The sequence below is a fragment of the Rattus norvegicus genome, chromosome 2, assembly GCF_036323735.1.
Source record: "Rattus norvegicus strain BN/NHsdMcwi chromosome 2, GRCr8, whole genome shotgun sequence".
Classification (NCBI taxonomy): domain Eukaryota; kingdom Metazoa; phylum Chordata; class Mammalia; order Rodentia; family Muridae; genus Rattus; species Rattus norvegicus.
The window spans coordinates 175,609,915-175,623,875 of record NC_086020.1 but is presented as its reverse complement, the minus strand read 5'-3'; the positions used below and the strand labels follow the sequence as shown (position 1 = coordinate 175,623,875).

The 13,961-nt window shown below is 52.1% G+C and overlaps 1 protein-coding gene across 1 annotated transcript; it reads right to left on the bottom strand.

Moving 5' to 3' along the window:
- Nucleotides 1–7,190: 7,190 nt before the first annotated feature.
- Nucleotides 7,191–13,749, bottom strand: Sh2d2a (SH2 domain containing 2A). Its single transcript, NM_207605.3, has 7 exons — nt 13,686–13,749; nt 12,999–13,153; nt 12,220–12,401; nt 11,567–11,656; nt 11,241–11,409; nt 8,131–8,289; nt 7,191–7,933 (listed from the first exon to the last, which is right to left on the bottom strand). The coding sequence occupies exons 1-7, from the start codon at nt 13,717–13,719 to the stop codon at nt 7,592–7,594; spliced, it is 1,131 nt and encodes a 376-aa protein (NP_997488.2). The 5' UTR covers nt 13,720–13,749; the 3' UTR covers nt 7,191–7,591.
- Between the last annotated feature and the right edge of the window lie 212 nt (nt 13,750–13,961).

Below are 13,961 nucleotides of genomic sequence, written 5' to 3'. Positions count from 1 at the left end.
AGCATTCAGGATGCGGAAGTCAAAGGATCGTGAGTTCAAGGCCAGCCTGAGTTATAGTACCAAGACCCTACCTTTAAAAGAAAAAGAAAGCGCAAGGCCCTGGGTTCGGTCCCCAGCTCCGAAAAAAAGAACCAAAAAAAAAAAAAAAAAAAGAGAAAGAAAAGAAAAAGAAGCAGTAGAATCAAAGGGACACCCAGCAGGTTGTGGCAAAACATCCCGTTTCCAGAGAAAATCAAATTAACACTGAGGTCAAGGGCGTGGACTGGTTTGGAGTAAGTCGTGTTCACCACTATACCACAATATACACAGGTTAATTTGCAAGCTAGGCATAGAAGTCGGAGGCTAGAGAGAGATCTCCATGGAGACTTCAAAACCTCTGTGTGTTTTGAAGAAGGGGTATGGAAGGGAATGTAGCATAGGAGCTGTGGAGTGCTATGTGCACACCAGGAACAGCACGCAGTGCAGTATCTTCCTTTCAGATCAGGCAGGGCTCAAGCAGGGATGATCACAAACTGTACAGCATGCATGAGTCAGCTGCCAGGGATCAGAGAGCCCTACCTGCTCTGCAGGAACAGAGTGGTAGACTCCAGCCTGTCGGTGCCAGGCAGAGGAGCCATGCAGGGCACCGTGCTTCGGCCTACTGCTGATGGGAAATACCGGGCAGGGTTTAGTAGTGTTCAGCCGACGTTTGAAGAGGTTGTGGTGGAACTAGGGTCCAGTAGACTGACATCTCAGTTTCTGGTTCTGTGTATGGAGGTAAGTCGAGGCGTCTGTTTCTCATTAAGTATGTTGTAGGGTTTCATCACTTACAGGAAAACTAACAGCTTATCTGAAATCTGACCTACTTGGGGTTGGAGCCAGACAGGGCTCTGAGTCCCACAGGGACTGCAGTTCGGATGTGTGCATCTAGCCATTCTCAGCAGGGAGCATCGGCTCCGGCTACACTCCCTGTCCACTGGGGTTCAGAGCTGGGGCTCATAGTGGGCTCAGCAGGGCCGGGAGGTCTTGAGATCCCTTCGCGCCAGGCGCTCTCTGGGCCTGGCATGCTCTAGGTGCAGTTCTAACCACCTGTGCTGTTACCACTCTGCGTTCAGTAGCTTCTCCAGAGTCTGTACCGTGATGTGCTAGGAAGTGCCCGACGCTGCTGGGGTGCAGGAGATGGGCCTTTCACCTCCGGTTCTCAAGGGTTCTCTATTTATCTTTTAAAAAATGTGTTTTGAGGCGGTCACTACAGCAATTGGGTTGGTCTGAAATTCACTATGTAGCTGAGGCTGACCAAACTTTAGTCTTGTATCCTAAGAGCTGGGATTATAGGTGTGCACCACTATGCCCCTATTCTAGAAAAACAAATTTTTTTTTTTTTGGTTCTTTTTTTCGGAGCTGGGGACCGAACCCAGGGCCTTGCGCTTCCTAGGTAAGCGTTCTACCACTGAGCTAAATCCCCAGCCCCTAGAAAAACAATTTTAAAAATGTGTCAGACTGAGAGATGGCTCAGAGTGAGACCCTGCCTCAAAACAAATCATTATCCTTGAAGAAACAGATGTACAGTCACACTGGCCAGGAAACGAGTGGAGAGGACTGAGGTTTTTGAAGATCTGACTCAAACTGCAGAAAGATGGAGAACTTGCTGTGAGGACTTCCATCCACCCAGTGCCGTTCCCTGCTGTTGGCTGGCATGGCTCCGGGCTCAGGAAAGTGGTTGGATTTTGGTTTTAGCTGGCACTCAGGGAGGACTATAGAGGATAGTTCTCTATAGTCTTATCTTATGGTACCTTAGCTACCGCTAAGGATAACCAGCCCTTTTGAGTGCATCTGTGCAGGGGTCACTGCTTTCCAGTCTCATTCTCGAGACAGCCACAAGTGGCATTTCTGAAACTTTCTACTATCTTTGATGAAGGAGCAGGGAAATGGCAGTCACAAGGATCAGTCACTGGCGAAAGGCTGGGTCTGAAGGACAGTTGATCTGCAGTGGCAACTGTGCCTGACTGTGGGCAGACATGAGAGCAGGCTGGGCCAAAGTGCCTGGACCGGGCAGGAGGGTTGCTGTCTTAGTTTCTTTTTCTGTTGATAGGATAAAATATTCTGACAAAAGTATCTGGTGGGAAAAAGTTTGTTTTGTTTTTCTTCCTGGCTCATACTTTAAGCATGTCACGGCAGGGAAGTCAAGGCAACAGGAGTGCCTTAGTTAGGGTTTTACTGCTGTGAATAGACACCATGACCAAGGCAACTCCATAAGGACAACAATTTATTGAGGCTGGCTTACAGGTTCAGAGGGTCAGTCCATTATCATCAATGGTGGGAACATGGCAGCATCCAGGCAGGCCTGGTACAGGAGGAGCTGAGAGTTCTACATCTTCATCTGAAAGCTGTTAGCAGAATACTGACTTCCAGACAGGATGGTCCTAAAGATTTGTTTATTTTATGTATATGAGTACTGTAGCTGTCTTCAGACGCACCAGATTACAGACACAGACACATTACAGATGGTTGTGAGCCACCCTTTGCTGAGAATTGAACTCAGGATCTCTTGAAGAGCAGCCAGTGCTCTTAACTGCTGAGCCATCTCTCTAGCCCCAGGTTGAGGGTCTTAAAGTCCACACTCCACGAAGGCCACACTTCCTAACAGTGCCACTCCCTGGGCCTAGCATATACCAACCATCACAAGGAACTTGAAGCAGCTGATTGCTTCCGTGTTTCCAGGAAACAGTAGTGAATGAATGAAGCTGCTTAGCTTCCGCTCTCCACTTATTTTTTTTTTCTTCTTTTTTTCAGAGCTGGGGACCGAACCCAGGGCCTTGCGCTTGCTAGGCAAGCGCTCTACCACTGAGCTAAATCCCCAACCCACTCTCCACTTCTATAGTCCAGGATCCCCTGCCCCAAAAAGTGGTTCCATCCATAATTAAGGAGCATTTTTCCCACATTAATTAACAGTAGTCCCTCACCAGCATTCTCAGAAGCTAGTCTTGGTCTAGATACTGCTGCCACAGCACAGATGTGCTAGGAGGCTTGCCTCTTGGGTGGTTTTAGATCTCTTCCAGTTGACAACATCAGCTGTCACAGACGGAATGGCTGGAAAAGGCTGAGTTGGTCCCACCTCCCATGTGAGGAGGCTGTCTGGAAAGCCAAGGAGTCAGCTCCCTTTCCTTCTTCAGATGATCAATTTCACACCTGAGGGCCTCACTGTAGTTGTAGGCCTGAGGTCTGTAGTACTGCCCGGTAGGGCGGGGTGGGGCGGGGCGGGGCGGGTCATGACCTTATTTCCATATGCTCTGGGGACTGAGCTCTGGGCCTTACATAGGCAAGTGCTCAGCTTCAGGGCTGGGCTACCTTTTCAAGCTTTGGCAGGTCAGGGACCTTATCCCTCTGGGAGTCTCTTAGTATCAGGACTTGGTTAGGATGAAAAGGTCAGGGCTCTGTCTCACTGTCTGGAGCTTTCTGTCACCTCCCTTTCTGACCCTGCACTCTCTTTAGGTGTCACAGGGATCTCCAAAGCCCCTGCCTGCTGGCCCTAGTTGTCATACTAGTCAAAGCTGCCCGAGCAAAACACATCTCTGCAGGGGAGGCCCCAGTCCCACTTTGTCTTTGGGGCCTACTTTGGCCTAAGCCTAAAGTCTGCAGCATTCAACAGTAGAGTGCCCTAAAGAGGCGTAGGTGCCCACTGTGCTCTGCCAGGAAGTCTAGGGAAATCCTTTGCTTTCTGACTCCCTGCTTTCATCCCCTCTTCTTGCCTGCCCGGAACCTACCCTGAGGACTACCCACGTTTCTCAGGATACCTTTCTTGTGTTTTCAGCCTCTCTCCTCTGATTCCTGGGGAGAGTGGTTATCGGTTGTCGGTTGTCGTGCACCCCTCGCTCCCATCTCTCCCATGATTAGGAGGCTCTAGATCTCCAGCAGTCATGGAACTGCTGATTCACAACCGGTGAGTCTCCAGCTGATTAGCACTGGAGTGGGGAAGAAAGAACTGGCTAGTCACTGGTGCTGGTGCGGGTGCCAGGCTGGGGGAGGGGCAGTTGTGGCTGCTGTCTGCAAGAAAACTGAAGGGAAGAGCCTGTCAGACTGCTGTGCCTCAGCCTGGGAAGAAAGCAGGATCCAAAGAGCACACGTTACCTTAACCGAGCCTTAGCAGAATTAGGGTAACAGGTGGGTGGGGAGCAGTGGCAAAGGCTACCTCCAGAGACTCCTCAGGTGACTCTGGAGCCACAGGCCAGCCTACTGCATGACCAGCCCCAGAAACCCCCAGTGTGAGATGAAAGTGGGACCTAGGGCAGATTCCTCCCTGGTCAGGACTCCAGAGTCTCCAGAGGAGTTTTGTTCTAGGGCAGGAAGCCAGTCCTGAAGTGAGTCTGGGCAGAGAAGGGAGAAAATCCCATAGGGTGGGGCAGGGAGGGGGATGGGTCCCTGAGTGAGACAAGGGCTTAAACCCAGGAGGTCAGGAAGTCCCAGGAGAGACTTGGAGCCGATCCAGGAGTGTGCATCCTCCAAGGGCTCACAGACTCTGAGGGCACCCTTCTCCCCAGTTCTGAATCGCCTGTTTCTATAGGCATCCACTCCTGTGCCCCTGGCTGCCCATCCAGCCTACCCCAGCTAAGGGAGAAGCACTTGGCAAAGGGAGCCCGTGTCCTGGTCCTCAAGATTTTCAACTTTCAGCCAAAAGATCAATAACTTTGCCTAAGAGTCTTTGAACCTCTAGACCCCTATGAACCACAGTGGGAGAGAGAAAAGGGTTGGAGAGGAGCTGGAAGGACTAAGATTCCTGAGGAGTGAGTTTGTGGCTGATGACTTATTAGCCAGACAAGAACCAGCAAACAAATTCTAACATCTGTTCTCACCAAACCATTCCTCAGACAACAGCAGCAATTGGACCAGGGCCCAGATGCAAAGGCTCCTAAGGTCCAGTCTCTTCAGGAGAAAAAACCAGGGCACAGGAGGCAGGATGGCTTCCCTAGTACATACAGTTCCTTGCCTTGTTCCTGGCGACTCTCAGAGGAAACAGTGGTGTGTGTGTGTGTGTGTGTGTGTGTGTGTGTGTGTGTGTGTGTGTGTGTGATGTATGTGTGTGGTGTGTGGTGTGTGTGTGTGTTGCTATGAGGAAGCACAGATCCCACATTTGTTCCTTTTACATGTGTGTGTATATTTATGTGTGTGTGTTTGTGTGTGGAATGGTGTGTGTGTGTGTGTGTGTATTCATGTGTGTGTGTGTTTGTGTGTGGTGTGGTGTGGTGTGGTGTGGTGTGGTGTGGTGTGGTGTGTGCGTGTGTGTATGTGTGTGTGTTGCTATGAGGAAGCACAGATCCCACATTTTGTTCCTCTGAGCTCCAGGCTGCTTTGGAGTAAGGAAGGCAGACTTGTTAGAGGGACAGGGAAAGCTGGGGTGCAGGGAAGTCCCAGTGCAGAGCTCTGGAAAGCAACCAGCTTCTTAGCTGAGAAACTCTCTCCATCCCTTGTGGAAAAGAGAGGATTCAGAGTATGGATAGGGAACACTGAACAGGGGTTTTAATTCATGACCTTGGCCCAGACATTCTCCTTCTCTGGCTTGTTTCATTATTTGCATAATGAGAGAACTGGACTTAATTAATAGAGGAGAAAGAAATGCTGCTCGTCCTTCCTTCCCGCATGCACAGCAGACGCACGCCACTCATCCGTCACCCTGCTCTTTTCTGCTGAGCTTAGATCTGACCTTAATATCCTTCCAGTGCCGCACGCTAGGCAGCCGAGACCAATGGATTGGAGTTGGCATTCGGGATGACACCTCCTTGTTGCAGATGAAGGAGCTTTGCTCACCTGGAGTCTATTCCACCTGCCTTCCCTAAGAAAGGACCCAGGGCTCTGTGAAGGTCTTAGGACACAAAACGCCCCAAGTTACCCTCCCGGATCAGACTTACCACCTACGGAGGCCTGAGGGGAGCCATGCATGCTCTCTGTCCTGAAGCGCCTATCTAGAAGTGCATGCCTCTAGGGGATGAGGAAGGAGAGGGCCACCATGCTCTGCCACACGCTCCTCAGAATGCAGCTCTGGACAGTCTGTCCTCCCTGGGTCTGTTCATGGGCCAGGTCTATGGTCTCTAGAAGGTCTTAACCCTTTGGCCTCCAGTGGGGGTTTAGGTTTCCATCCATTCCTCCGTCTCTCCTCTTCTCCTCCCCCTCCCTTCCTGTGGCAGCTTCATGTCAAGCATTTGGGCCAGTACTTTGGACATAGCTGAGTATCCCCAGGCCTGTGTCCAGGACATCATGCTCAGTAGGAAGGGGAGAGAGAAGAAATAAAGAATAATGGGCCAGTGGCCCGCCGGGGTGTCAGGAAGAGCTGGAGGGCTGCCTCAGAAAGCCCATTTTTGCTTTCTCAGGGAAGAATGGGTCAGAACTGACAAGCCTGGTGCTAGGAGAGCAGTTAAGCCACTCTTAGAGAAATTGGGGTGTGGCTCAGACAATAAAGTGCTTGCCTAGCATGTACCAAGCCCCAGTCTTGATCGCACACGCTGTATGGGCTGCCTGGTGGTACACAGCTGTAATCCCAGAACTCAGGAGGAAGAGGCAAAAGGGTCAGAAGTTCAAGGTCCTCAGCAGCTTCACAGTAAGGTGGGAGCCAGCCTGGGCTGCAAGAGACCTTGCCAGGTGTGTTGAGCACCCCAGCATTCTTTGGGAGGCTGAATCAAGCAGATACCTACAAAGGCTAAGTCACCCTTGTCTATACCACAGTGACTTCTAGGAGACTACGGCTGCACAGTGAGGCCAAGTCTCAAAAATGACAACAACAACCAAAAAAACCCATTGTTCTTAGAAAAGTCTTGATGAGAAGATGGCAGGGACTAGAATGGGTCGGGGGAGAAGGCAGACGTTATTGACCTACAGAGATTGAAGTAAAGAGGATGGAGATGTTTAGGGACCTTACATTTCTGGCTGGATAGCTGGGTGCTGGGAGCTAATCAGTCAGGGTATGGGACACAGGTGGACAGTGTGGTGTGTGTGTGTGTGTGTGTGTGTGTGTGTGTGTGTGTGTGTGTGTGTGTGTAGGGTGGGAGTGAGATTGGCTGAATCAATGTTCGAGTGGCTTTGGAACCCTGGCAAAGCCTGGATGAACCCAGGGTTAAGAGGGCAGGAGCTGGCATGGCACAGGTGAACTGAGCTGGCGAAGGCCCAGCAGGGGTCTTTGGTGGCAGCAGAAAGGAAGGCTGAGGAAGAACCTGAGGCAGGTACAGGGGCAAGAGTCCAACTCATTTAATATTAATACCACATTCAGACATGAAACTATCTGTGGGGGAAACTGTGAGGGCAAGCACACAATGGGTGGCCTCCTCCTCTGAGCCCACTGGTGGCAATGCATGGGCTCCTAAGCGCTCTTCTCCGAGGAACTGGATCAGTGCCACATGTATCTGAGGAAGGCCTGACTGACAAGAGGCAGCCTGGGATGGAGAAAGGTTGAAGGAAACCCATCACCTTTAATGTTCTCAGGAGTAGGGGCAGGTAGAGCTTGACAAAGCTGAGTCCATGTGCATGTCCAGGAACAACCTCAGGCCTGGGGCTGGGCAAAGGTTTTCAGTAGCATGGTCCATTCCATTTTGGTTCAGCCTGCTTCTTCCTTCGCCTTGCCTGCCGTTCAGGAGGGGCTCCCTCTTCCTGCTGGCCTTCTTGAGCTTTTCTTTCCCTGTACCCCCTTTCCCTGGCCTCCTGAGATAGGCCTGGACCAGCACTTATGGAGGGTGGGGTGCCCAATGGGTAGCATTTCCCGTGGGCCATCCACCTCAGCATAGATATTACTAGGAGCATCCCCAGGGCTGCCCCGCCCCATGGCATAGAAGGCTATGGGTTCATCAGGCTCCTGGTAGACGGGGTTAATGGGTAGGGCCTGATGAGGTCGTGGAGCAGGACTTGTGTAGACTTCAAGAGGTAGCTGAGGCTTGGCAGGAATGGGGGGCCTGGGTCTGGATGCCTGGGAAGTCTAGGGAAAAAGGCAAGGCCAGGGAAGAGAATTAATGAGAACTGTGGAGACAGGGTCTAAGCCCAGGCCTATCACAGCCTGAGCCTCTACCCATGAGAGCCTTCCCTTCCTGACCTCTCCCTCCGTCCTGTGTTCCCTCTCCATGCCCTGACACTCCCCCCCCCCCCATCCCCAGGCTGACTTGATCAATACAGTACCTTCTTCTGTTGGGAGGCCCTCACTTTCTCTTTATGTCCTGGGGCCTGGGCATGGGCCTGCCCCTGTTGGATGAACAGGCTGTGCTGGGTGTCTGGGTCCTGTCTTCTGCTTCCAGAGTCTGATTCACCCCTTAGGGAAAGACCGGCAGGCTCAGCTGTCTGCAGGAAAAGAAGGAGGATGCAGGGTTGGGGCGGTTGGCGACAAGCGATCCAGGAAAAGCAATTAGGTCTGAGAGGGTGGGGGAGACAGTGTGTGTGTGTGTGTGTGTGTGTGTGTGTGTGTGTGTGTGTGTGTGTGTGTGTTGTGTGTGTGGTGTGTGTATGTGTGTGTGGCGTGTGTGTGTGTGGTGTGTGTGGTGTGTGTGTGTATGTGTGGTGTGTGTGTGTGTGTGGTATGTGTGTGTGGTGTGTGTGTGTGTGGTGTGTGTGTGTGTGTGGTGTGTGTATGTGTGTGTGGTGTGTGTGTGTGTGTGGTGTGTGTGGTGTGTGTGTATGTGTGGTGTGTGTGTGTGGTGTGTGTGTGTGTGGTGTGTGTGTGTGGTGTGTGTGGTGTGTGTGGTGTGTGTGTGTATGTGTGGTGTGTGTGTGTGTGGTGTGTGTGAGTGTGTGTGTGTATGTGTGGTGTGTGTGTGTGGTGTGTGTGTGGTGTGTGTGTGGTGTGTGTGTGGTGTGTGTGTGTGGTATGTGTGTATGTGTGGTGTGTGTGTGGTGTGTGTGTATGTGTGGTGTGTGTGTGGTGTGTGTGTGTGGTGTGTGTGTGTGGTGTGTGTGTGTGTGTGGTGTGTGTGTGTGTGGTGTGTGTGTATGTGTGGTGTGTGTGTGTGTGGTGTGTGTGTGGTGTGTGTGTGTGGTGTGTGTGTGGTGTGTGTGTGTATGGTGTGTGTGTGTGTGTGTGTGTGTGTGGTGTGTGTGGTGTGTGTATGGTGTGTGTGTGTGTTTGTGTGTGTGTGTGTGCCGGGTTCTCTGTGTGATAGAGGGGGTGGGTGTTGAGGGGGCCTGGGAACTGTGGACGGAAGCAAACTCTGTTCACAGGTGTGTCTAACAATGAACCGTCTGGAATGAGGGCCAAGACTGTCTCATCTGTACTTACAGTTGCATAAAATTGGGAGGCTTTAGGCTTTGGGAGTTTTTGCCTCCGGGAACCAACCTCCATAACTGCTGGCCCTTACTTCTTCAGGCTCAAGAAGCTTAATGTATGAAGATAGAAGCTTCGTGTTTGGGGGCAGAGACCACTCAGGAGAGACAAACCTTCCCTTCTAACTGCTCCGTGGTAGTTATGTTTTTAGCACAGCATTAAGGCTAGCCTCACGCAGGGCTCCACATGCCCTCTGCGTCTGGCTTCCTAGATCCAGATGAGAATTCTTTCTCCTGTGTCTACCCTGTATTTCACCTCTCCTTGAGAAAGCAGTAGACTCACCCTGATGCCCGAACAGCAGGGAAGTCAGCGTCAATACCTCACCCTCCTCCTTCATCAAACCCAACACAAGCTGTCCTCTGTCCCCCGACAATGGGTTACATCTTCTCTGAGCCCACATGCAGCCAGCACCACCGTTCAGGTGCACACACATCCCCACTGGTTCCCACTCTCACCATTCTGCAGTCTCTTTGCCCAGTCTCTCTAGCCCATGCCAGGGCTTCCTGCTCAAGAAGGTTCCAGACCTTCAAGTTTGATTGTGCTGGACCTAGTTCCTGTTCTGACCCTTTTTCCAGACTGGATTCAGTCCTACAGATTCCCATTGCCTTTTCCTGTTTTCTCCTGTGGAGCTGGTGACTGAAATTGTAGCCTGGAGCTAGACAAGCCCCTCCAGCTATTTCTGAGCCCGAAGCTTCCTACTTGACAACTCAAACTACAAATATTTCCACACCTGGTTCAGACAGGCTCCTTCATCTAAACGTCTTCCCAGTTCCTTGTTTGTTCTGCAAAGACCCTGTCAACCCTACACTCTAAACAGCCCACAGGCCCTCTCTTACTCCTTCGACTTCCCCTGTGCTAGCCAGGCCCATCAACTTCTGAAACCCTGACGCAACCGCAGTTTCCATCTCGGGTGGCCTTGTTTGGCCCTAACGCCCCTTCACACCCCATTACCCCACTCCCCACACCCCAGAGAGCGGAGGCTCTCTGAAACATTGTAGTCTTCACCTCCTGCAGCCTTGTTGGACCCTCATGACCTTGTCAGGTGAGGCCCTTGCTTCTAACTCATCGATGTAATTAAATCTTATTCAGAATAAAACCTTAGAGCCTTGTAAGAGCCACAGGGCCCCCTTACGTCTCCCTTCTGACCTCACTTCCAACCTCTCTGTCCATCCATCATCCTGATCCTCACTTCTGCTCACAGTGAGGCTGCTTCCTCACTGCTCAGTCCTCAGACACCTCAGACATCCTCCCCCATCAGGGCCTTTGCCCCTGCTGTCACTTCCACGCCAAGTGCTTTTTCTCCAGCTGTCTGCACAGCTCCCTCTGACACCATTCAGGGCTCTGCTCAGATGTCCCTTAGCTTCTCTGCTGTGTCTGTTGTTCTCCTATCCTGTTGTTCTCCATCTCTGCTTGGCTTTCTTCCTAGCACTCACCCTTCCTGTTATCAACGTGTTCTCTGTGTCACTTACGGCATCTGCCTTATCTTAGAATAGATGCCTTGTGAAGGCCAGGAGATAGATATAAATCGCGACTGTTTATTTCCTCCGTGTTTAACCTATTTCTCTCAATACACAGTGGTCTGAAGCGCCTGCACTTTTTGAAGGTCCCTGACGTCTGTCAAGCTAAGTAGGGTCTATCGTAGCCACTGTCTGTCGTTGCTACTGTAGTAAGGTTTGTGAGCGAGATGCCCATCTGTCTTGGCCACAGGTTTATTGACAGAATCTCTCCCTCTCAGCCCTGCTCTGGAGACTAAGTAAACTTTGCTTAATTTAACTTGACTGCCTCTCTGCCTCTCCGTACCCTGTTCTTTGTGGCTGGTCTGGTCGTGAAAGGACACCTTTCTGGAAGAGGTGTGGGTAAGTCAGTGTGGCCGATCGTGGATTGGGATGAGAAAGACAGAGAGGTCAGTAACCTGGACTTGGTAGGGGTGGCGGCGACGATGACATTCAGTTATGGAATTTGGGTAAAGGCTCACCTGGCGAGCAAGGGGTTGGGTGAGCATCTCCCCGTAGGGGCTGAGGGGGCACTCTGTGTAGTGTTGAAGCAGGTCCTGAAGCTGCGAGTGGGCACTGTCTTCACCCAGCACCACGTGGCGCCCATCCCCTAGCTGAGCAAGGAGGAAGTGACGGCAGCAGGTTCGGCTCCTGGAGAGTTACTTTGAGTCAGACTTGGCATTTCTTCCCCCACCAGGCTGAGGGAAGCATCTTGAGCTCTCTTTGGAGAGAGCGGTCAGCACAGGGGCTTGCCCCTTAGTTAGCACGAAGCCCCGCCTCCAGCTGGTCCATGAGGACCGCCCCTCACCTGTAGGACAGCACGAAGGTCACAGCGCTCTCGCTGAAGCGCACCAGATAGCATCCTAGAGGTTGGGACTGCAGTAGCCTCTCAGCTTCCCTGGAGAGAAGTGTGGAGTCAGTTCTTGACTTGCGACCTCATTTCTGTCTCCTCCCTTAAGAGACCTCTCACCTCCACCCCAAACAAGCATACCAAGACTAAGTGGAGATGAGAGGGAGAGGGGACTGAGTTCCTGCTCCATCTGCAGGGTAGCAGGGAGCGGGAGCTGCAGCAGCAGGGAGCGGGAGCTGCAGCAGCAGGGAGCGGGAGCTGCAGCAGCAACAGACATGGTAGTTACAGTAATAAAGTTTAGAAGTCGAAAGCTGGAGATAATGAAAGAGAAGTAGGATTGGGAAATGGGGGATCTGGCTGGAGAGATGGCTCAGCGGTTAAGAGCACTGACTGCTCTTCCAGAGGTCCTGAGTTCAATTCCCAGCAACCACATGGTGGCTCACAACCATCTGTAATGGGATCTGATGCCCTCTTCTGGTGTGAAAAAGATCGAGAAACGGGAGGAGAGAAGAGAGCCGAGAGAGACGGAGACCTGGAAGTTAGAGCCCTAGATGTCAGGATTTCCCTGACTGACTCAGGACCCTGTGGAGGTTTCTTCCTCTGTGACTCACCTTCTGGTAATGAAGCCATGGAACCAAAGCGGGGCAGTCCTGAGCAAGAGCCAGTGGGCCTGGGTCTTCTGAACCCATGCTCTGGTCTCAGCTTGCAATGACAGTTCACCTTTCCCAGGTTCCTCTTCCTCCCTGTTGACACTCTCTAGGACCCAGGCAGCTCCTGGGGCTGAGGCAGAGGCCTGGGCATGAGAAGTCAGGGACAGAAGCAGCCATGATTATAGGACTTCTTCTGACCCCATGCTGCCTCCTTTTTATCCTCATTCTAGCTCCTCCCCTAATCTATTTTAGGGTGAGATTGCCCAGAAAGTCCTTTCCAAGGCCACTGACTTAAATTCCTTCTGTATCTTCCATAGTGGCCCTAGAGGGCAGGAGATGGTACAGGCAGTCACCTCAGGCCAGGGGAGGGAGGGTGGCTTCCTCTCTAGTAAAGGAAACTGAGCTGGTTGGTGAGAGGAAAAGGAACTGAAAAAAAAAAGATCTGGAATGCTCCGGGCAAATGGAGGTGCTGACACAGTATGCAGACAACTGCATTTGGTGCCAGTGTGCTGTGTCCTGGTCCCCTGATGACTGGGTCTGAGATTTTCAGGGCCAAGGAAACTGAGGGCAAGTGGGTTGCTATGCATGGGAGGAAGGCACTCCCCACTTCCTGCTTCCGGTCCTCAGCTAACCATTTATTCCTGTGGGCTCTCATATTGACATGGGCTCCGGTGAATGCCCTCATCCTTGAGAGGATGTCAGTGGAGGAGGCAGCTGTACCCACCCAAGTTTCTACTCACCACCGTGTGGGTGACCCTGGGGCTGAGCTGAACCTCCTGTTCCCTCAGAGCCTGCATGCTGGGCTTGCCCCCACAACCCAAGTCCTGGCATCTCCCCTGGGTCAGGTTCATGGGCTGGAAGGTGCTGAAGGTTGGGGAGGTGGCTTCATGATTCCCTGTTGGCACAAGGGAGATTGCTGAGGTTTCCCCGAGGCAGACCACCTCTCCCTCCCTTCTAGATTTCAGGCTCTTAAACAGCTCCAAATGGCTTTCCCGACAGGGACTGCCATGAGGACAGAAGTGCAAGTGTGTACCAGGGGGTAGTGGGTAGGGACCCCAGGAATAGGAAAAAGGAGTCAAGGCATTTCAAAGGGGCTGTGACAACAGAAGGGTCATCAGTAAAACAAGAACCCTGGGGATTAGGCTAGATCTCTGAGCCCTGGAGGCCTGTAGAGAGGTAGGTCCCTTAGGCCAGGCCTTCCCTTGATTGAGACTCTTCCACCTGCCATCTCCTTCCACCCTCTTGTTCCAGTCCCTTAACAACCTCTTGGGATCCCATCCTCTGCCCTCAGGGATGCAGAGATGCAGAGCCCCGGAGATGGACCGAAAGCTGTGGGCACCATGGCAGCTCTGGCTTGGGTCAATTGCTTAACCGAGAAGTGGGAGCTCAGGCTCAGGGAGGCAGGAGGGATAGAACTTTCCACGTACCTTGGGGACATGTCTGGGCCAAGCAGAACTCCATAGAAGCAGGTGTGTGTGCTCTCAAAAGAGGTGCACACTCGGCAGCAGCTCATCTCTCCTCCCACTTTTTCCCCCAGGGGCAGGAAATGTCACTTTACCCACTGCCTTTGTCTCTGAAAGGACCCACGTCATGGAAAGTGCAGTCGGGCTACCGTCTTGTTTCTGGAAGGCAGGCCCCTGGGTAGGGGTGGGTTAGGTATGAGATGTTCTTGCTATCTGACCTTTGTCCCCTCTCTAAAAGCG

Coding starts and splice junctions, on each gene's coding strand:
- Sh2d2a (NM_207605.3), bottom strand. CDS start 13,719: ATGGAGTTCTGCTTGGCCCAGACATGTCCCCAAG. Junction 11,410..11,566: donor ACCTTCGTGCTGTCCTACAG/GTGAGGGGCGGT, acceptor GTAACTCTCCAG/GAGCCGAACCTGCTGCCGTC. Junction 8,290..11,240: donor CCCAACCCCTTGCTCGCCAG/GTGAGCCTTTAC, acceptor CTTTTCCTGCAG/ACAGCTGAGCCTGCCGGTCT.